General features: G+C 44.2%; 1 protein-coding gene across 3 annotated transcripts in view; it reads left to right on the forward strand.

Moving 5' to 3' along the window:
- Positions 1-633: 633 nt before the first annotated feature.
- The window catches only part of USP24 (ubiquitin specific peptidase 24), a 130973-nt gene continuing 108404 nt past the window's right edge, over positions 634-23202 (forward strand). The window contains exon 1 of one of the 3 annotated variants that reach the window (XM_040978486.1): positions 634-1216. In XM_040978486.1, coding sequence (XP_040834420.1) covers positions 902-1216 — 315 coding nt within the window. In that variant the 5' untranslated portion in view covers positions 634-901. The remainder of the gene's footprint in view (positions 1217-23202) is intronic. The other 2 variants (XM_040978488.1, XM_040978487.1) reach the window with 2 other exon arrangements.

Raw genomic sequence — 23202 nt, forward strand, 5'->3', positions numbered from 1 at the left:
TTCGAGTGCTTTCCGAGAGAGGGCCTCGCGGAGGTCGGGGAACCTGAGGGGGTTAAGTTGAGCTCAGATGGTCGCTGTGCCGGGCCGAGGCGTGAATGTCCGTGGGTGGCTTCGGGCAGCGCTGCGGGTGGATTCCGCGCTTTAGCTCGGCTGTCTCGGATGACAGTCGCGGTGCAGGGAACTTCCTCTAGGATGGGGTGGGAGAGGTAGAGGAGGCGTCTCCGGCCGTGCCAACCAGGCCGGGGCAATCCCAAGGGGACTCCGAGGCGGTTCGGCTGTGGGCGGGAGGGCGGCGGCGTCAGGGCCGAGCTGCTCGGCCGGCTCTCGGCGGAGGTTCAGTACCGAGAGCGGCTCCGAGCGCCTGCCCCTCCCGTCCCAGGGGAACCTGTTGCCGGAGAAATGGGCGGGCTGCAGCTGCGGCGGACCCTCCCTCGCCTCAGCTGGGGCTGCCCGGCAGCCCTTTCACCCTAGCACGCTCACGGCGGGGCCCCGCCTTCCGCTTCTTCAGTGGAGGAATTAAAAAAAAAGTAATAATCAAAACAACAAAACAGTCGCCGCCTCTTCGCAGGGAGACGGGAGCCCGGTCGCGGCACGTGCCGCTTCCGGGAGCTGAGGCGCGGCCCCGCGGCCCCGGGAGGAGGAGGAGGCCAACATGGCGGCGCGCAGGGCTGGGCCGCGCCGCCGCCGCGCCTGAGCGCCCCACCGCCCCACCTCGGCTCGCGGCGCCCACGCCCGCACCCAACCTGGCCCGGCGGCTGCGGAGCTCGCGGGGCAGGAGCGCAGGAGCCTGCCCAGGCGCGGAGGCCGCGCGGACGTAGCGCCGCGCCGCCCGACAGGCCCCGAGAGCCGCAGCGCAGCCGCTCGCCGGCCGGGTGGCCGGCACGGCCCGGAGGCCCGAGCCATGGAATCGGAGGAGGAGCAGCACATGACCACGCTGCTGTGCATGGGCTTCTCGGACCCCGCCACCATCCGCAAGGCCCTGCGTCTGGCCAAGAACGACATCAACGAGGCCGTGGCGCTGCTCACCAACGAGCGGCCCGGTCTCGACTACGGCGGCTATGAGCCCATGGACAGCGGCGGCGGCCCCAGCCCGGGCGGGGGCCCCCGGGGCGACGGAGGCGGCGACGGTGGCGGCGTTCCCTCCCGCGGCGGGAGCACCGGCGGCGGGGGCGGTTTCGACCCCCCGCCCGCCTACCACGAGGTGGTGGACGCGGAGGTGAGGAGAGGCAACCCCCTGGTTCTTGTGGGGGCTGGGGCGAGGCCGCCAGGCCGCCGCGAGTGGGTTGGGGACACACCCCACTGGGCTGGCAGCCGGAGCGTATTGGGCCGTGGCTGGAATCGGGGTGGAGGGCACTGAGAGCCGGAGTGGGACACCCAGCTCCCGCCGAGGATAGAGGTCACTTGGCCTGGGCTCACGTGGGGGAGTGGGGCCCCGTAGGGGAGGGCTCTGAGTGGGAGTTGGGGCTCCGCGGGAAGGGGTGGAAAGGGCTTTTCTAGGGTTCAGGCGGAACTCGCGGAAGTAGCGGGTCGGGGATGGGGCTGGGGAGGCGGGTCCGGGGCTAACCTCGGAGGTAGGGGACTGCAGGCGAGGTAGCCCGGAGCCACCAAGTGAGGAAGAACGCGTGTGTCCGGGGTCAGAAATGGGGAACTGGCGGAATAAGCTGGGACGCACATTTCGTGGCACCTGATTTCTGTGAAGGATTGTGAGAAGCACCAGGTTCGGGATCAGAGAAAAAGTGGGATGGGCTCGCCAGAGTAGTAGGGTCACGGGATTGCTGTTAGTGGTGGATTTTAGCCGCGGGTTAGAGAAGAGAGGGCACGTTGGGCAGGATCTAACCTGAGGAAGGACTGGTAGGGGCCTGGAATTGATAGAAGGTGGGGGAGGGAACGCGAATAACGTAAGCCGGGGTGGGGTGTGGGGCGAGTTCTTCTGTAAGGCCAGGTATCCGAGCAATGGGGATTGACCGGAGAGGGTGGAGCTACGAGATGTGCTGGGGGAGGGGGCGGCTGGAATTGGTGGATGAAGTTGGGAGCAAACCTGGTTGGGTCTGGTGGGGTATGTGCCAGATAATTAGGTTAGAAATGAGGGATCCATATGACCCAGACTGAGGGTAGGGGGGGAGTGGGATATGCGCAGGAGTGGGGCCATGTGTAATAAATGGATGCTGGAGATAGAGCCCTCCAGACTCATGGCCTGGGTCAGAGGTCTGACGGGTAAGTGGAGACAAACTAGTCCCCTTTAAGTTGAGGTTACGGAGCAAGGGACATGGTGAGAGAGGTGACAGTTTCATTGCAGTAAGGGAGAAAAGTTGGGCCAGAAGCCACTGGACAGTTACTTTGCAGAGAAATGGCAGCTGAGGGCAGGGCTGGTGGTGGGATCCATCAGAGAGTGGGCTTCTGTGGAGGATTTTGGCCTGACTTCAGAAAAGCACAGGTTTCAAATTAGTCTGTATTTTTAGAAAGAGGCAATAATTTGGACAGTTCTTTTTATTTTAATTTGGACAATTCTTACAGAAGCTTGAGCCTTCTGAGCATTTTGCCAGAGGAATGACAAATGCTTTTTTGCAGCAGTTGCTGGAGCTGAAATAACTTGGGAAAGAAGGTGGCACTTGGTACTTCCACAAAAGAAAAATAGGTGTGCACGTATGATTTCTCTGGTGTGCAGACTTTTACACACTTGGTAACTTACCCACTGTTGCTGTGTCATCTGCTTGGGGGTGGAAGTGAAGGTCTTTGCTATTCCTTGTATGGGTATTAAGAATTCCGATATAACTAAGTACCCGTCCTGCACCCACTTCAGGAAGTGGGTTGCACATCCTGTCACATCTCACCTAGATCCTTCTAGTTTGGGCCCCCATTTGCAATGAGGAGGGAAGCCATTGCTTGTTCTGGCAGGTGTTGGCAGAACTCTTCAGAGCTCGGGAAGTCTATTATGTGAGACATTTTGTTCTTTGGTTACACTGTTTAATTTCCTGGGATTGAGGAATCAAACTGTGATAGCAGTTAACTGCCTGTACATTAAGTCCAAAGGATCGAGAGGGGGCTTGGTTTCCTGTGGTTTGCTGCCTGAGGAGTTTGCTTTTCAAGTGAAATGCAGAGACTCTTGGAAGAATTTGGGGAACAGTGCTTTCAGACTTTTGCTCCCCCCTCACCTGTGGATTTGGCCTCAGGGCAGTTCTGGAGGGCTGCTTATAGATGAAATAAGCCCGAACAAGTGCAGACCAGCCCTTGGCTGGCTTGAAGGGAGCCTGCTGAGAACGCTCAACTCAATGTTTGCCTGTGTTTGTAAAAATCTTCATGCCTGCCACCTGTGTGACTTTGTTGGCCATCCTTGTAAACAGTGGGAAGCTGAGGCTTTTGATCCTGGGGAATAGTTAAAGGTCCTGAAGTTGAGTGTCTGCAGAATGTTAGGGCCTGTTAGGCGCTTCAAACTTTCATTTGACCCTGAATGAGATAGATGATAGCGTCACCATTTTAGGGAAACTGGTTGGCAGAGCCTGCATTTGAACCCTTTCTTTGTGACTTTGAAAGCCAGTGTGCCTTTTACTCACTGAACCCCTCTTTAGAACTGAACTCATTCCGTTGCAATATAGATTGCAGAAAAATAAAAAGGACCAAGAGACACACTTGGAGGCTGCTGTCTTAGAATGATGTGGTGAGCAGTAACTCTGGGCTTGAGGAAGCGTTTAAAGGGACAAAGTTGGTTAAGGAAGAGTTTAGGAATTAGTGATTAGTTCAGTGCCCTTGTTTTACAAATGCAGCCATTCAGGCTCCAGAGGGGAAGTGACTTGTCCCCTGGGCAGGTTCATGGCTGAGGTGGAGATGGGCCTCCAGGCAGCTGCCTAAGGTCACAGTTCATTCTCCCCACCAGTCATCTCCTTTTCTAAGGAAGAAGGATCAGGCCTTGTTAAAGAGGCTGGTGCAAAATGTCGGTTATTGTGTAATGACCTTTTTTTATTTCTTAAAGCTGAGTAAAATTACTTGATGTAGAGAACATTTCCATTTCAGTGTCCCCTGAGAAGTGTGTAGCAATACATGAGATAAAACCTATTGATTAAAAAATTGATTAAAGAAGAGAGAATGATTTCGTTGACTTTATATCTGTAAGGGGACAGCAATGGTTCTGTCATCCTGTAAACTGCGCCTGCTTCTGAGCCCTGGGGCAGGCAGTAGACTGGTAAGGGAACATGCCTTTTACGTAGCCCAAGGCTCTAGTTTGACACTGACTTCTCAAGGTCATGTAACAAGTTAGAGAAAATCAGTTGAGTAATTTGGGGCCTTGCTATAATTAGGATTATGGCTTGAAAATTAATATTTGCCAGCTAAAAGCAGTTAACTTCTGGTTGAGCAGAAGCTAGGAGAATGCAGACAGAAAAAAACCCAGATGTCTAGCAAAACTCAACTGTACAGACAGCCACTTTCAAGTGTTGCTTTGTAGGAAACTTGCGTGCGGGTCTTGCTCTTATTGCTGGATGTAGGTGTCTGTAGAGCTTGCTCTCTTCTGTGTTTAGAGGGGACTTTGTGTGAGGCGTTCAGAGTTTGGTTTTAATACATTGTTTCAGCGTATCAACACAGGTAGCTGACCGCTAAGTGCTGGCCCCCTGGTTCTGCACTCCTTAGAGGTTGAGGAGTTGCGTGCTTGTGATCCTGTCCTGGAGGTGACTACCGAAGTCTGATCCAGGTATCCTGGGCACCTCACACAAGACAAAACAACTGTGACATGCATCTCAGCCACCACTTAGTCAACCTGTGTCTTTAGAGAATGCTAAGAGGAATTTTCTTGCAAGGCGATGTTAACTGAGGAAGTACCTTTCTTAGCTCCTCTGTTAGTATTCCCAAAAGTGACATTTAATACTATAATCCTAGGGTATGAATTGCTTGTTTTGTTCTTATTTTCATATGGACAGTCCTGGAGGTATTTTGTTGGCAATGTGTGCAGGATTTCGTTGCAAGATACAGTCTTCTAAATTTATCCTGCTATATTGTATCTAAATCACGTAAAAATAACTTTAATTTCTTATTCTTACTCTATTTCTGTCTTTTCCTTATTTTACTTGTAAGTACTAGGTGAAAAAGAATGAAAGCTGTAATACCACAAATATATGCATTAAAGTTTAAAAGTTCATGTTCTTTTCTTTCCTATCATAGTCCTAAATGCGTAAATATTTAAGTTGAACATTTCAGAATACCCTTATAAAGTTAAACCTTTGAAAAAAGTGTATAGTTAATATTAAATAAGTAAATTTTGTTAACTGTTAGTTACTTGTATACATGACCCATAGTTTGTGGTTTGGTCTGATTTGGTGTATCACACTAAAAAAATTCTCATGAAGGCTTTATTGTAAAAAGTTAAGATAATCCCCTAAATCAGTTGAAAGAAGATGAAGTAAAAACAGAGAACAGGCAGGACAGAACAGCATAGCCAAGGCTCACCAATGAGAATTTCTTTATGATCAGTATGTTTATATCTTTGGAGAGTGAGGTCTGTGAGTTCATCTGACAGTTGGATTCTCAGCTTGTAATTACCGCTCACCGTGCGCTTGCAGAATGAATGTAATTTGGCATGAAGGAAGCATCTTTCATGTGTCTGTGTGTGGTTTTAGTATAATCACAATAGATTGTGACAATTTTGTACAACATAATATCGTGTTAGCTTAAAGTTCAAAATCAGTTTCAATATTGGAAAGTAAAGATAGCAGTGTTTTAACAGTTTAAAGAAGTTTCAACTTTAATAGAAAAGTACAGCAACAGTATATTTACATTTTTTATGCTTTTTATCCATGTATCAGATAACATTTAAAGCTGATACTGAAGGTAAGAAATTCTTACATTTAGTAAGGAAGGCTTAACAGCTCTGTGGTAGAATCTTTTAAATCTGGAGTTCAGTTTTCCAGGAGAGTTTTCATATTTGGCACACCAGAGAGAAATAAACACATAAATATGTAGAATCATATCACTTTAAAACACCCCCATTATTTTAAAGCTCATGCAGTTCACACAACTCACATAGGTTTTCATATCAGGTTTCCTATCAAATTAGAAAGGTTTAGTCCCAACCTGAGGTGCTGGAGGCAAGCCTGGTGGACAGTCCTGAGAAGTGACGCAAGTAGCCCTGTGGAAGTTGAGGAGACTGCACAAGTGGAAAAGCCGACTCAGGACTGCTGCAGTGCACACTGGGCGGCCCTTGGCCCGGGAAGCTGCACTGAGGCTGACAGAGGGATGCCCAGCTCTGAGGTCTCATTGTGCTCAGCTCTCAGTGGGGCGGGGAAGGGGAAGCACATTTTAGTGAACCAGCACATGGAAGAGTTCTCTCTCTCTACCTCTCTGTCACTCTACCTCTCAATTATCTAAAACTTTTGTTTTAAGTTATGCTTTATTTTTGAAAGAGTGCATATAATTTTGTTCTCATTTTCCCCTCTAAGGGAGTTTGGCTCTTTTTTTAAAGCTTGCACTTCTCATTTTTATTATGTTCATAAGAATTTTACTGTTTAATATTGTCATATTTTCTGGTCACAACTGATTATTTTTTTGTTAGCTTGGTAGTTGGTGAATTTTTGTTGTTGTTAATATGGTAGTGTGTTTCTCCATCCAGTATTGAGAAACCCGAGGCCTGCCGCTGGTAGGTTACATTTGTGCATGTGTAAGGCAAGTAGAATCTACTTGTTTTAAAGATGATTATCTCAAGCTGGTTGATGTACGTTTATTTGTCCTGAAGAAAAGAACTAACACAAGTTGAAAATGCTTCAGCCGTGATGCTGGGGTGTAAGGGTCTCTTTCTGAGTTAAAGATCTGTTTGTCCTCTTAGAGATAAGCAGCTTCTTAGGCTCTTGGTAAGCCTACCTACTTGTAAAGATAAGCTTCTTTGTTGTAGTACCAGTGGCTTTCCTGTAGTATCTAGCCAGTTACTTGTATTGTGAAATTTGATTGATATTAATATCCTCTCACTCAAGTCTAAAACATGCTTTTTTTTTTCCTAAGAGAGAGATTTATTTATTTGACAGGCAGACTGACACAGATCTGCCATCTGTTAGTGTAATCTCTAAATGGCAGCAATAATGAATGTGAAGCCAGACACCAGGAGACTCTATCCATGCCCCCCATTGCGTGGTGGGGTCTCCAGTACTTGAGTTGTCATCCAGGGATGTTAAGGTAGAGCTGGGTTGGAGTTTGAATAGCTGGGACTGAACCTGTACTTTGATATGGGATGCTGGGCTCCTGAATAGCAGCTTAATCTGCTAATGTCTTGATGTTCACCCTACTGCTTACACATTCCTTATCAGCAAGTTTTCAGAATTGGTTTATGAAGTAAAAGTTTTTTTTTCAGAAAGACTTCAGCAGAATTCTGTTGCCAATACTTTTCCATTTCTGCTTAACGTGCTTTTAGAGACCAGCTTTTCATAAATACATCAATATTTTTTTTCATTTTATTTCTATGTCTCACTTTGTATTGTCAGTTTTGTTTGAAAATTGAATTGCTTTTTGTAATGTTTCGTTGGCAATTTAAAATGTAGTTTAGATCTTAGAAAACAGGAAGGCATTCCACAATGAATGATAATAGCATCTGTCGAATTAGTAATTCTAGACTCTTTTCCTTTAGTGAATAACGTGCCATTTTTATTGCTAAGTATTTTTCCTGCCCATCTCCCGGTCCTCTCTGTTGCTGCTCTGGTTTGTTCACAGCCCTTTAGCTGTTTCTCTGTGCCACTTGCTCTGTCACCAGAATGACCTAAACACTTGGGGTTTGATGGTTCCTCCTGTCCTGGAGGTGCAATTGAAGCCCTTGTCTTGGAGGCCTCCAGACTTGATTGGCCTCCCTTCTGGTTGCAGCTTAGGTGCCGTCTTCACCACACTCACTGCCTCCCTGCAGCATCTCTTCTGCCCACCAAGCACTCATTCCTCAGCCGAGGTTAGCCCAAATTTCACTTCTCATTGTGCTTGTCTCACACCACTGCATCTTTCCACTGCATTTTTCACATGCACCATCTGAGGCAGTGATGGCATTTCAGTTGAACAGTGATATGCTAACATCTGTGTTCCTGTCTTCCTTTGGGCTTGAGGAATGAAATACTCCTTTTGTCTTAGCATAGCAGTTGAAGTAAGTGCCAGGTTGGAATGCCTGTATTCCATACCAGTGAGAGTGCTGGGATTTGATTCTGGCTCTGCTCCTGATTCCAGCTTGTGTTGCTGCTGTACATCCTGGGAGGTAGCAAGTGATGACAAAAGGATTTGGGTTGCTGCCACCCCACATGGGAGACCTGGCTTGACCGCCCAGATCCTGGCTGCAGGCTGACCCAGCCCCAGTTCTTGCAGGCCTTTGTTGAGTGAGCCATCTAATACAAACTCTCTCTTTTTGCATATTAAATAAGAATACTCATCTAGCAAAAAATATCTAACCAGTGAGGTTTTTTTTTTTTTTTTGATTGGATAGGGAAAGATTCCCTAATGGATGGATGGACAGAAAATCTGAACAGAAATTTAAATTAAAATGAAATGATATTTGAAGTGTTAAGCTGGGAATTTTGAAGATTGTATGTTTCTGTTGCTTGCCAGCCATGTTGTTTTTAAGTTTGCCTTTCTGAGCGTCTCTTTTCCCTGTCATAAAATACAAGTCTTAGACCGCAACTGTGCATTCATTAGGTCCTGGGAGGGAAGATCTGTAAATATACACAATGCTCAAAATAAGCTGGTATCACATTTATATTTTTCTGAACTTATATAAAAATGAAAATAAATGATGAAACATATCTGGCCATCAACAGAGTAATATATATTCTTAGGAAAATCTTGCATAGTCTTAAAAATAATTTGAAAACTTTGCCTTTGAGAAAAATTGAATTTTAAGGAGACGGACTTTGCTTTTTATCTGACCCTTCATTGGGAATTTTTTGTTTTGTTTTAAGCTACACCTCATATTTTGTTCTCCAGTTGTTTCTAACTGTAAGGAGAGTCCAGAGATGCTGCTGAGGAGGACTTTTACTGTGGAGGCGCAGGGGAAGTTGGGGCCAGCTTCTGCCTGGGCACCTTTCCTGCCCTCTCCTCCTCGATCACCTCCCTCCCCTACCTCCCATCAGTGCTGCACCATTGTCTCCCATGTTTGGCCTGTGATCTTTTTAGAACATTGGTAGATGTGACCCCCCCCAGGGTATTTTCATTGAGCTTCCGTTTAACCTGCCAGTTGACTGTATTTTGAAAAGAGCTGTCTTAGAACCCTCTTCGGAGAAATGGGACAGAGCATAGCTATGTGCTTGTGCTGCAGGGCCTTCGCTTGCTCTCCGTGCCTCGGTGACCTGCAGCAGAGTGATAGCTGTTGGCTGTTGGCTGTTGGCAGCAGGCGGGCACAACCTCATTTGTTACTGACCAGGAGGAGTACATGCTCATTTGACTCTTGCTTTGGCGTACTTAAGTGAACTCTGTTGTGTCTCTGTACATTTTTTAAGAGGGTAGGAATGCTCATTCTGTTTTTATTAAGTGGAAAGTAATTTATAAGCTCTCAATTAAAACTCTCAATTTATATTTGATCATAGTCTAGAACAAATTGCAATAGTTGCATACAGGATTAAGTGGCTTGGGATGTCAACATTCAAAATTTTGAACATTCAGCTCACTCCCTGCTTCTGTGGGAAGGCAGCAGGTTATGGCCATACTTGTGGCCCTGCCACCTGTGTGGGACAGACACCCACATGGAGTTCCTAGCTTGGGCCTGGCTTGACTGTTGTGGCCATCTATGGAGTGGACTGTCAAATGGAAGATTTCTTTCTGCCTCCGCCCATCTTTTGCTGTGTTTTGCCTTTCAAATGAATAAGTAAATCATTTTTTAAAATTCCAATAAATAAAACATGCTGTCATGAATATATCAGAAGAACACATTAGCTGAAATATAGAACATTTAACAAACTAGTAGTCCTGGGCCTGGCGGCATGGCCTAGCGGCTAAAGTCCTCCCCTTGAACGCACCAGGATCCCGTATGGGCGCCGGTTCTAATCCTGGCAGCCCCACTTCCCTGCTTGTGGCCTGGGAAAGCAGTCGAGGACGGCCGTAAGCCTTGGGACCCTGCACCCACGTGGGAAACCTGGAAGAAGTTCCTGGATCCTGGCTTCAGATCAGCACAGCACTGGCTGTTGCGGCCACTTGGGGAATGAATCATCAGACGGAAGATCTTCCTCTCTGTATATCTGACTTTCCTATAAAAACAAAATAAATCTTAAAAACAAAACAAAACAAAACTAGTAGTTCTTTAATTGAGAACTTACTGTGTACTAGGTCCTAAGCAAAGTGTCAAGAGTAAGTGCAGGGATGAACAAAGATTTAATAATGGTGTAAACGGTAGTAACTAAATGAAAATCTGTCTGGGATTAATAACATTAGGAATCTTTGATTTATTACTTGTGTTTTGGTTCTTTTTCTTTTTTACTCATGGCTTTTTTTTTTTTTAATCTCTAACCTTTCCTTTACAGATTAAAACTGAAGATTTGTTTCCGAGCCAGATTTGTTTCTTCGGTGTTGGTTGGGGCTGAGGATGTTGGCTCTAGGCTCAGTGACAGTCAGGAAGGGATTCTGCCTGTTGCCTCCCCAGAGTTGTTTTTTGCTTCCTGTATTGTCTGTCTGTAAATGTGCCTTTCCAATAAAAATAAATTTTTAAAAATACAGAAAGTTTATGAGGAAGAATATATTACAGATGACCTACAGTTAAAGACTTCCTTGTGTCAGAGAGACAGGGATCCATAACTGCTAGGCTGGACCACAGGCCGATGCATTTGATATCACTCCTTTATGTTTTTTCTTTAGCTCATATGGAAAAATACTGCACATTGGAAAGAACAGGGTGGCTGCTAGAAGAAGCAGACCCTTGGTTTGCATTCAGTAGGACTGATGGCCAGTCTGTTTCTTTAGCTTTATTACATGCCATAGAAAAGCTCTGCTTGAGTAAAGAGAGGATTATTGTAGGTTGTCATTCCTAGAGAAGAAAGAGAAATTGTACTGTAGGATCATTAAAATAGGAAACTGATTTTTTGGTGGTGTTTTTACAATGTTACTTTTGTTTCATTTTTCTCTATGGTAATGATGAATGATGTTACTGCTAATCCAAGTGAGTTTATTTTACGGTGAAGCTGTTGTGCACCGTCACTTGCCATGTGTCCCCACCTTCTTTTCTCACACAAGAAAGGTGTGTGGAGGGACAGATGCAGTAGTTTGGTGACTGTTCCCATTTGCTCAGCATTGAGAAATGTTGAATATCTCCTGCTCTCCTGTGGCCTCAGAGGCTTAAGGGGCAGCCTCTGCTTTCAAGGAGTTCCTGGCTTGGCAGTGGTTCTGAGGGGCAAGCCAGCACGGCCAGCTCTGGAGTGGACACTGGGCTGCTTTGTCAGCATAACGTGTCCACATAAGGACTCCCCTCTCCCAGGAGATTCTTAACAGAGTGGGACTAGCAAGTCAGAGTGCTTAGCAGTGTTAGAAGATGGTCAGTTGCAAACCAAAGTGAGTATAAATTGATTTGTTTTCTAGATGTATTTTTCCCCAAGTTGAACAGGAACAATAAAATGCTGACTTGGCTGCCCTTGACCTTGATTCAACATTTGCATTCATTCTGTTAGGCTTGGTGTATTGCTCTGATTCTTACACTGTTTTTTCCTGAACCTTTCTAGAAAAGATACAAACATCTTGACACTTCTGAACACTTTAGTGAGGACAAAACTGGAATGTCATTCCCTCACCAAGGATATTTAACATTAAAGCAGTAATAATATCTATTAGCTCATATTTGGGTTTTTCCCAGTTGTAATAACAATGTTTATTGTGAGCTTGTTAAAAGAAAAAAAAATAGAATTCAAGATTGAGTCTAAGATTGCACATTACTTTCGGCTATCATGTTCCTTTAATCTAGATTCTGGGAAGTCTTTTGATATTGACAGTTTTGAAAAGTGTAACTCAATTCCCACTGCATTTTGAAAGACTATAATTGAATTACTTCAAATACATGAGAAATTTTATTTCTTATTAAAGTAGTAAAAGGGAAACTGAACAAAAATATTAACTTCTTTCCTTACATAATTTGTTCCACTTAGTAAATCTGCATTTATATATGTTTAATTTGAAAACTTTCACAGAATAATAACATTTTTAGATCTGGAAGGGATCTTAAGTCTGTCAGTAAGCACTTTGGTTTTGCACATGAACCTCAAGAGTAGAGACAATCAGCCTCACTCAGGGAGTGGTGACGGGGGATTATTTTTCCAACTGGGGCAGCATCTAGAGATGTTTCTGGATACTCTGGGCGGTGTCCAGTGGAGAGTGAGTTAGCCTAAAAGATGATGTTAGCAAATCCTGGTCTAAAGTCATACAGCTAATTGTGCTGCAACTTGACCGTGTTTCTGGGCTCTCAGTTCTGTGTTCTTTCTACGTGCAAATCATGTAGTGCCTTGCTTTCTTTCCCTTTTCTTTCTCTTCCACCTCACCCTTCATTTCCTTACGTGAGACATTTTTGCTAAGCCTAACGAATTGCTTCATGGCTATGAGGATTAAGGGAAATTAGAACATACTGCTTTGCTCCTGTAAGTAGAAAATTACGTAGAATAACCTTTTGAATGCAGCTCAGGAAACCATAATAGTATATTGCTTTTATTTATGTGAGGTTTATGTTCACAGAGCATTTTCAGATACACTCTCTTATTACTCACAAAATCCTTTGTAGTTGTAAGCAAAGCAAGCGGTAGTCTCCTCTCACAAGTGAGAAAATGAAGGTTCATGAGAAGTAACGTGCCATCAGATTGTGGTCAGGTAGGTATTAGTCAGAATTACTTAGAGATAGATTTCAGTTGAACTTTTATCTGCAAACATGAAACAGGCAATCAAAGTACTCTACACACCTGGCAGCTATACAGGTTTCAGCAGAAGTGGGGTATTGCTGAGGCGCTTGTAGAGTGATACCTGTTCAGACATTGAAAGAAGAATAGAGAATGTGATACAGCTCCTCTCATTGAATAACACCATGTAATAGGGGAGCCAAAACTTTTAAGTAGATGGAATTTAATTCAACTCAGTGTTAGCTGTTATGAAAAGAAAGGGCTTTAAATATACTGCAGCATGCATGACTCCATGTAAAATCTGTGCCTCAGATCCCTTCCCCTGCTGTTTGATTTAATAACTATTTGTCAGGTACATAGCTAAATTCACCGCCTGTGTATCACGCCTACCCTGTATCAGGAAGTGTTGTGATGATGCAGCAAACAAAAACTTTGCTGTGGTGGAGCTGATTTTCTAGTGAGGGTAGACAACGAGCAGCACTGGTGAAATGTGAAATGTCGGGTCATTAGGAATAGCATGGGGAAACATGAAGCAGGAGAGGGGAGAGAGCATGCTAGACTGTGGCTGGTGGCAGGTGAGTGTGACAGGGGCTTCTTTTTCACGAAATTATTCAGGAAAGGTCATATTTGGACAAAGACTAAGAGCAAAGTGCATGGGTAACTGAGGGAAAAATGTTCTAAGTCAGAGATTGGCAGATTTTCTGAAAGGGCCATATAGTAAGTATTTCAGGCTCAGCCAGCTATACAGTTTCTATTTCAGGTCCTCAACTCTGTTAGAGTGTGAAGGTAGCCATAACTATACATGAAGTTGAACAGGGCTGAGTGCCAGTGACTTTGTTGATGGAAACAGGCAGTACCCTGCACATTATTAATTCTTGCTTTAAATGGGAGGAATACCTCCTGTAGACTCAAGTAGGAGTGGGGGTGGTGCTGATAGGGGGTGGCATGTCCTGAGATGTAGCAAAGAGGCCAGTATGATTAGAATTCAGTGAAGGAGACGTCCTCTCCTCTTCACAGTCTTGTAGGCCCCAGTTAGGATAACTTGTTGATAGAATGAGGGAGGAAGGCATTGAGATTTTTGAACAAGAAGATGACTTGATGTGGTCAGAGAAATAGAAGTTATTTCTGGGACATGGTTATTTAAGATACCTGTTAGGTATCCTATTGGAATTGCCAAAGGGGACTTGCCCCAGGGTGGCACAGCAGTCAAGATGCCATGTGCAGGATCCAAGTACCTGGCTCTGGCTTCTGTCAGCTGCTTCCTTCCTTCTGTTGCAGGGAAAGGCAGATGAGGTACTTGGATCTTTGCCACCCACATGTGAGATTTTGATTGAGTTCTAGGTTCCCTGCTTGATCTAGTCCAGTCATGGTCATTGACAGTTTCCCTCCCCCCCCCCTTTTTTTTTAAGATTTATTTATTTGAAAGGCAGGGTTGCAGAGAAAGAGATAGATCTGCCATCTGCTGTTTCATTCCCTAAATGGCCACAGTGTCTGGCGCTGGGTCAGGCTGCAGCCAGGAGCCCAGAGCTTCTTATGGGTCTCCCATGTGAGTGTAGGGGTCTAAGCACTTGAACCATCTTCTGCTTCCCAGGCACATTAGCAGGGAAATGGAACAACCACGGCACAAACCAGCACCTGTATAGATGCCAGTGTTAAGAGCTGATGGCTTTATTCGCTATGCCACAATACTGACCATCCACAAACTTTTTGAAGCCTTCTTATATCAGATGTACCTGAAGCAAATGTGAATTTCATGTTTAGACTTGTGTTCCCTAGCCCAGATTATCTCATAACATACTTACAAATGTTTCAAAATCTGACAATAGAAATCCAAAGCAGTTCTGGTTCCAAGAAATTTGCAAGTAGATACTCAGCCTGAATTTAATTTGATTGGAGATTAAGGGGGAAAAAGTCTACAAAAGGTCCTGGGTAGTGTGATAATTAAAATAAGGTTGAACAACAATGCACTAAGTTCAAATTGGGTCACTGTAAAGGAGGAGGTGAGGTCTAGGCTTAGGTGCTGTGGTATCTGCAGATAGGTGGAGAGGAAGAACCAGCAAAGGAGAATAAAGAGTGGCCAGTGGGTGAGAGGAGCCACAGTCAGCTGTGGTCAGATTTGCTGAAGGGCTTGCAGCAATGGGACTGGGAACTAAGTGTGTACAAAGGATATGAGGTGGTAGAGAAGTTAGACACCTGCTCAGGTCTTAGTTTCAATGTCATGTCATTTATTGGATCATCCTGAGCCCAATTCAGGTCTGTCTCCCCTTTTCTAAAGTGAGGGAAAAAAAAATACTGAGCATAAAATTGCCATCTTGTTTTGAGTGTACAGTCCATAGTATTCAGTGTATTTACATTGTTAGGCAACATATCTTTTGAAAGGCAGTTACAAAGAGTGGGATACAGACCGAGAATCTTACATCACTGCTTTTACTTTTCAAGTGTCCACAACATCTAGCTGGGTATGGGCCAGAATCAAATCAAGAAGCCAGGAACTATACATCCAGGTCTTCCACATGGGGGCAAGGGACAAGGACTTACTGTCTCCAGCTGTTTTCTCATGAGCATTAACAGGGAGTTAGAATGGAAGTGGAGCAGCTGGGACTTGAACCAGCATCTACATAGGATGCCAGTGTCAAAGGCTGCAGCTTTACAATACTGGCCCCCAAATGATTCATTTTGCAAATCTAAAGCTCCATTCCCATTAAAACAACTCTCCTTTTCCCCCTCCCCCAGCCCTGGCACCCATCTTTCTACTTTCTTTAAGTTTGACTACTTCAAGCTCCCCATTAAATGGAATCATCAGAGTATACATGGATTTTGAAACTTTTTGCACCACAATAAACTTGGATTTTAATTGTATTTTCCACAAACTTTTTAAAGTGCCATCATACTGTGTTTATTATGACTGGCTTATATGATTTAGCATAGTATTTTGTATTGTAGAATGCAATCGACTTTCCTTCCTTTTTAAGGCTGAGTGGGTTTTCTCATGTAATTCCATAGTGCTCTGTCAGAATATATTTCTTGTAAGTAATTGTGATTTCTTACTACTATTTTTTTTTGGCAGATAAACAGGGTATTTCCAAGCTTCAAGAGCAGAATCTATTTGTCTTACTAATTGAAATATTCACAATCTTTGGGAAATGCAGGCCAAAAATTCTGCTTAAAAATAGGAGACTACTAAACTGTGTATTAGCCATTTTGTTAATGTGAGAGGATCTGCGAGGAGGGAGGATGGAGCTGACAATGAGAAGGGGCACAGGCCGAGACTGGGCAGTGCCATTCCTGAGGGGTCTGGTGTGGTCTTGCTGTGGTGGGTCTCATATAGGCGTCAGTTACCTGGCAAGCCGGGAGGCCTAGACCAAGGGAGCACACTCTTCAAAGCTCTGTCCTTACAAGCCACCATAGGGTTCTAGGCTGGCAACCTAGAGTGATTTCCCAAGGCCCGCCTTCTCCCTGCCAAGTTGGACTAAGCTTCTACCCTCCAAGCCATCAGCCTTTAATCTGTTAGTTGTTAATGTAAGGCTCTGGAATTTAAAAGTCTACGTGGGTTTGGGGAGTCAAATACTGCCCATAACACCTTGCTTAGAGAGAAATCTTAAACAATTGTGTTGAAAAGATGGTGTTTGCACTAGTTTTGAGGAAGTAGATGTCAAGAAGGCTGAGTGTTTTTTTTTTTTTAAGATTTATTTTTATTATTTTTTTATTGGAAAGGCAGATATACAGAGAGGAGAGACAGACAGGAAGATCTTCCATCTGATGATTCACTCCCCAAGTGAGCGCGACGGCCGATGCTATGCCGATCCGATGCCAGGAGCCTCTTCCGGGTCTCCCACGCGGGTGCAGGGTCCCAAAGCCTTGGGCCATCCTCGACTGCTTTCCCGGGCAACAGGCAGGGAACTGGAAGGGAAGCGGGGCTGCCGGGATAGAACCGGCGCCCATATGGGATCCCGGACATGCAAGGCAAGGACCTTAACCACTGCGCCACTAGGCCGGGCCCGAAAGAGTGTTTTGAACATTGCAGGGCAGGTATCATAGGCAGAGGAAGCATCATTTGGTTAGACGTGGTTTGATGGTGAGACCCTGTGTGCGCAGAGGCCCAAGAAATGTGATGCAGCCAGAGCAGGAGGGATTTGGAAAGATGCTGGCAGGTGAGGTTTTGTATGTTGGGGTGGTAAGGAGCCTGCATGCCTACACTTGGAAGCTTGTTTTTGTTCTCTGGGCACCTGCTTCAGCTGGGAGCTAATGGAGGGTTCCAAGCCAGAGAATGATGGAATTGGGTTCTTTTCTTTGGCTTGCTTTTTGTTTGTTTGCTTGTTTGTTTTTCTAAGAGGAAGATCATGGTGGAATTTGGTGGGTTCTGGGAGTGATAATAGAACTAGGAAGGATGGTAGTGTGAGGGGGTTGCTGCAGTCCAGATAACACACCAAGACATAAACTAAATGAATGCAAGGCACAGTGAGACTGATTTTTCAAGAGAAAGGTCACAGATGGAATTACTGTGGAAACTGACTGGGAAAATGACACAAAGCTTCAATGGTTAAGAATATTTGAATATCTGAATATTTGAATATCCTCTACGTGTAGTACTGAAATCCCAAATGGAAACCATTTCATATCCTGATTGTTCCACTTCCCATCCAGATCCCTGCTTATGATCTGGGAAAGCAGCAGAGGATGACTCAAGTCCTTGAGACTCTGCACCCATATGGGAAACCCGGAAGAAGTTCCTGGCTCCTGGCTTTGGATAGGCTCAGGTCCAGCCGTTGCACCCATTTGGGAAGTGAGCCAGTGATTGAAAGGCTTCTATCTGTCTCCCTCTCTCAATGTAAAATTTGCCTTTCAAATAAAAATCTTTAAAGAAAGTAAAGATTATTTGAGAGGAGACAATTGCTTCTTGGCCATTTGGCTAAGATCAAGTATGAAAAATCCAAGCCAGAACATAAAATGAGTTCTCCGTAGGTAAATCTTTAGGGCACCCAGGTTCAATCTTCTGCAACTAAAGCCTGTGGATAGAGCCTGGGCAGTGTTGTGCTGCTGTTTGCTGTAGCTGGCCTCTGGGTGGGTTAGGGGCTATTTGTATTAATCCTACAAACCCAGCACTAGACTCTGTTTTTCGTTTGGGAAAACTAAGGCACTTATAGATTAAGAAACTTCTGTAAGCTAATACAGCTAGCCAAGTGGTGGTGACAGACTCAGTGTTTAGGTCTGTTGTGTAGGAAATATAGTGATGTGTTGCTAAACAACAGCACGGGTTCTGAGACCTGCATTGTTGGTGACTTTGTCATTGCATAGACATCAGAGAGTGCACTTACACAAACCTGGATGGTATATGTAAAAGAAAATGAGTCAGGATCCCATATGGGCACCAGTTCTAATACCGGCAGCTCCAATTCCCATCCAGCTCCCTGCTTGTGACCTGGGAAAGTAGTTGAGGATGGCCCTAAGCCTTGGGACCCTGCACCCGTGTGGGAGACCTGGAGGAAGTTCCTGGCTCCTGGCTTCAGATCGGTGTTGCACTGGCCATTGCAGTCACTTGGGGAGTGAATCATTGGACTGAAGATCTTCTTCTCTGTCTCTCCTCTTCTCTATATCTGACTTTCCAATAAAAATAAAATAAATCTTTATTAAAAAGTATGTGAATTTATTTTAGTGTAAAATTTTTAAATCTGTATTTTGCACATATTATTAGAAGAAATACCAAAATAAACCCCTATTTTTAAAAATTATTTTGATAATCTTTACATAGTTGATTAGGGCACAAAGGGTCAAGGGCTACAGGAAAATGAGTAAGAACATTGTTTCCACATTTTCTTTTTTGCTTCTCTTTTTTTTTCTCCTGTATCTGGGGTAAGTGGTAGAGATAAAGGGCGAAGCCCCACCCAGCCTCCCACCCATCCCAGGTCTCCAGTGTGGGGCATGTTCCGAGGTCACTGCTCAAGTGGTTTTGAGAATTCAGCAGTTCTGAATTACTGCCAATCTCATCATTCCAAGCGCAATGACATCTCGCCAGACTGGCTAACATAGTCTGCCTTAGAGTCTCTGTTTGCTCAGATTTTCACTCCCAACACATGGCTGGGGTAGATAATCTATTTTTCCTGTCCTCTGTTGTGATACCAGGTGTCCTCTGCAAGTTCCAATGGTCTGCCGTATCCTCCATGTGCACCTGGATATGCTGTTCACTGCTCTGTCTGAGCCTCTGAGGAGGCTCAGCTTTGACACATGTACTCCATGGTCAGACCATGGAATCTGCACTTCTCTTCATGGTTGGGATTCTGAGATCAGCAGTTCAATTGGACAGATCCCCAAACAAACTTCATCTGAGATGATCCCAGACCTGATTCTTGTGTGCGTATTTGTATAGGGAGGGTCTGGCATAGTCTGTCGCCCCAGTCAGTATATGCACATGTGGTAGTTGCAGTTGCTGGGTCAGTTCTGTTTCTAGCCTTGTCTTATACACGAACCAATGGGTGTTAGAGTCCAGCCTGATCCTTACCTCCACATGCTCACTCAGTCCTTGCACAAACCAGTGGGTGCCTGACTCTTCCTTTGGCTTGGCCCAGACCTGGTTCAGAGCTGTCTCAGACCTTGCTCTGTGTCCATTTGTGGAGTGAGCCAGTAGATGATAGATCTTGCTGTTTCTCCATCTCTCCTTTCTTTCTCACATTCTGCCTTCCAAATAATACATCTAAAATACAAAAAGAGTTGTTGCCAAGCTTGTTTTTTAATTAGTATCAAATTTGTGCATCTCTAACAAAAGTTGACTATAGAAAAGCTCTAAAATCTTTTAAGATGCTATTTTTGGGGGCTGGCCCCATGGCAGATTAATTCTCCACCTGTAGCACCAGTAACCCACATGGATGTCCATTCAGTTGCCAGCAGCTCTACTTCCAATGCAGCTTTACTGCTAGTGACCTGGGAAAGCATCAGAGGAAGGCCCATGTACTTGGACCCTGCATCCATCTGATAGACCCAGGAGAAGCCTCTGTCTCCTTCTGGCCATTTGTGAGTGAGCCAGTAAATGGAAGCTCTCTCTGTGTCTCTCCTTTTCTCTAACTCTGCCTTTTAAGAAAAAAATAAAGCTTTAAAAAATATGATTTTTAAAATGAAACTTATGCAATATCATAATAAATAGGCAATAAAGACATTATCCCCAATAGTCAAAAAGGCTAAGAATGTTGAGTTTTTCCTTAATGCATTTGAAAAACTCAGTAGTGCTAGTTTTGTAATAATGTGTAGCTTCTTGCCTAGTATATTCTTAAACTTCTGCAACTATGTGTACATGTGCATGTAGTACACTCAGGCTATTTCCTCTCTCCTTCTTTAACATTGTTGAGATGTGTAATCTCACACACTTTATCACCAACAGTAAACACCTTGTTTACAATATAGCAAGCTTTTGTTATATATGTTTTGATCTTTTTGAATATTAATAGGTACATTGTATGATTTGATTTAACATCTAAATGAGAAAATAACATTGTTCATTCCAGGGTTCTTATTAAAAGCCTGATAATTGTATCTATCAGTAGCTGTTTTGCAACAGGACAGTTCCAAACTACTTTGCATGTGTTCTCTTGCTCAATATGCAGTTTTTGCCAAGGACAGGCTCTACTCAAAGAGATGACTCAGGATATAGAGCTAACCTAAAACCTAAATAGGGGTTTATGTCACTATTTCCCTCTCTGAATCTGTTTCTTTCTCTCTCTCTCTCTCTCCCTCCTCTCTCCCCACCCCCCTGTCTTTTTGTGATCTGTTTACTTATTTGGAAGTCAGAGTTGCAGAGAAATCTGCCATCCACTGACTCACTACCCAGATGGCTACACCAGCTAGAGCTGAACCAGGCCAAAGGCAGGAGCTTCCTTGTATCTCCCATATGATTGCAGGCACCCAGGCACATGAGCCATCTTTTGCTGCTTTTCTTAGGCCATTAGCAGGAAGCTGGATCAGAAGTTGAGCAGTTGGGACATGAGCTGTAGCCCATTTGTGATGCCGTCATCATAGGCACTGGTTTTGTTTGCTGCACCAAAACACCAGCTCTGTCATTCCCTGTTTTTCTGTAAAGCTGGCAGCCACCTCCTTGACATGGAATGCTACTCTGTATATTCCTTAAGTTTGGTGTGTGACACTTCTGGCACTTCTGTTCTCTACTTTCTTTTAATATTTCCCTGGTTTTTTTTTTTTTTTTGACTTTTTGTTCCTTCCTTTAATTTGAAGAACATTACATCTTTAGGAAGCAGCATGGTTTTTTTTGTTTTGTTTTGTTTTGTTTTGTTTTGCCTGTGAAGTACTAATTATTTTTGAGTGTATATGTATGTGTGCATCGTATTTAAAAGTCAGTATAGAGAATTTTGCCTCTTGATTTACTCCCTCAGTGCTTGTAACAGCAGAGGTGAGCTGGGCCAGAGCCGGATCCCAGGACTCTGCCTGGGTCTTGCACTTGAGTAACAGGGACCAAATACTTGAGCTATCACTTGCTGCCTTCAAAGGTGACATATAGCAGGATCAGATGTGGAACAGGGACTGTAGCCCAGGCATTCTGATACATAATGTGGACATCCCTTTGCAGCTTCATAGCCACTACACCCCCTAAGTAAATTTCCATCCCCTAAGTGAAGTGTTTTTTAAAATGCTGTTTTGAAAGTGTAATAGGAACAGCATTGTTGTGCAGTGGGTTAAGCCATTGCCTGTAATGCTGGCATCCTATTTGCATGTAAGTTCAAGTCCTGGCTGCTCAACTTCTCATCTAGCTCCTTGCTAACAGCCTGGGAAAGCAGCAGAGGATGGGAGACCTAGATGGAGTTCCAGGCTCCTGGCTTCAGCCTGACACAGCTCTGGCCATTGCAGCCATTTGGGGAGTAAAGCAGCAACAGATTTCTCTCTCCCCTTCTCCCTAACTCTGCCTTTCAAACATACAAACAAACAAACACAAATAAATAAATCTGTCTAAACAGACAAATGGCCATTCAATACCCCCCCCCTTTTAAAGTATTTAATTTTATTTGAAAGGCATATCTACTGAGAGGAGAGACAGAGGGATCTTAGCTTCCTAGTCTCCCTTAATTTTTGACACTTTTAATTAATACAGGCTATAAATTTTTTCAGTTTCCTCATTTTGGGTTTCTTCTAATTAAAATCAAGCCATGCATTTTGGTGGGTATATGACAAAAATAATAATAATTGCTTCCTTGACAGTGCATCACATTAGGAGGCTCAAGATTTTTTTTCTCATTACTGGTGACAATAGGATCCCTCACCCCACCCCACACACACGCCCAGGAAGCTTTTAGTTTTAGTAACTGCTGAATATAGTTGATGATTTCTTAGGTGAACTCCTGTAAATGCTGTTGATTTAGATATTGTGTACCAATGACACATACCCATTTCACAGTCAACCTACTGATTTGTGTACATGTGATTTTATGTCTTAATTCTACATTGATACTTGCATTTAATAAATCGAAGCATCTGATCTGCTAGGGCTGCCGTAACAGAATAGGTTACTTAAAGCACTACAGAAGTAAAGTTGTCACACTTGTGAAGGCTTGAAGTCAGAAATCAAGATGTCAGAGGGTGTGGTTACTGGTGAGGCTTCTTTTTATGAATTGAAAATGTCTGGCTTTAGCTATTTGTCCTCATATAACCTTTCCTGTGAGCACTTTATGGATTGCAGGGAAGGAAGAGAAAAAAGAGATTTGATTTTCTTCTCTTTTTTCTTTTTAAATGATTTTTTTTTTTTTTTACTTATTCGGAAGTCAGAATGACAGGGTGAGACAGATAAAAAAGATATTCCATTCACTGGTTCATTCTCCAAATGGCCTCTGGAGTCAGGAATCAGGACTCCATCCAGGCTCGGTGCGAGTGGCAGGGCCCAGCCTTGGGTGGTCTTCTGCTGCCTTCCTAACAACATTAGCAGGAAGCTGCGTTGGAAGCAGGGACTGGAACAAACACCTGACATGGTGGAGGTGTTGTAGGTGGAGGCTAACACCCACACTACAGCACTGGTCCCCCCTCTCCCTTTCTGAGGAAGTTACCATTCCTATCAGAGGAGAGGTCCATGTTTAGGATTTCTTTTCACTTTTTTGATGTGCTTTAAGCCCCTATCTCCTAATGTAATAACATTGGAAGTTAGGGCTTGTCATTGTGGTTGAGGAGCTGCAATTCAGCCCATTAACACTGATGGAAATAAAGATCAGTTTTTACTCTTTCCCAAAGGGGAGTCTTAGTAGTTATAGCTGCTGGGTACATTTGTTGATTTCGTATCTATTTTGATCTGCTAACACCATTAAAATGATAGTTAATAATTATTCTAATGAAAGTTTTTGTTTGTTTTTATGAGCCTTAATTCTTTGGTCTTAGGTTAATGTGTTTAAGTGTAGCAAGTGTACAATTTTAAGAGTAA

Source organism: Ochotona curzoniae, unplaced genomic scaffold (assembly GCF_017591425.1).
Source record: "Ochotona curzoniae isolate NIBS_2020 unplaced genomic scaffold, NIBS_Ocur_1.0 contig_291, whole genome shotgun sequence".
In the NCBI taxonomy this organism is placed as follows: domain Eukaryota; kingdom Metazoa; phylum Chordata; class Mammalia; order Lagomorpha; family Ochotonidae; genus Ochotona; species Ochotona curzoniae.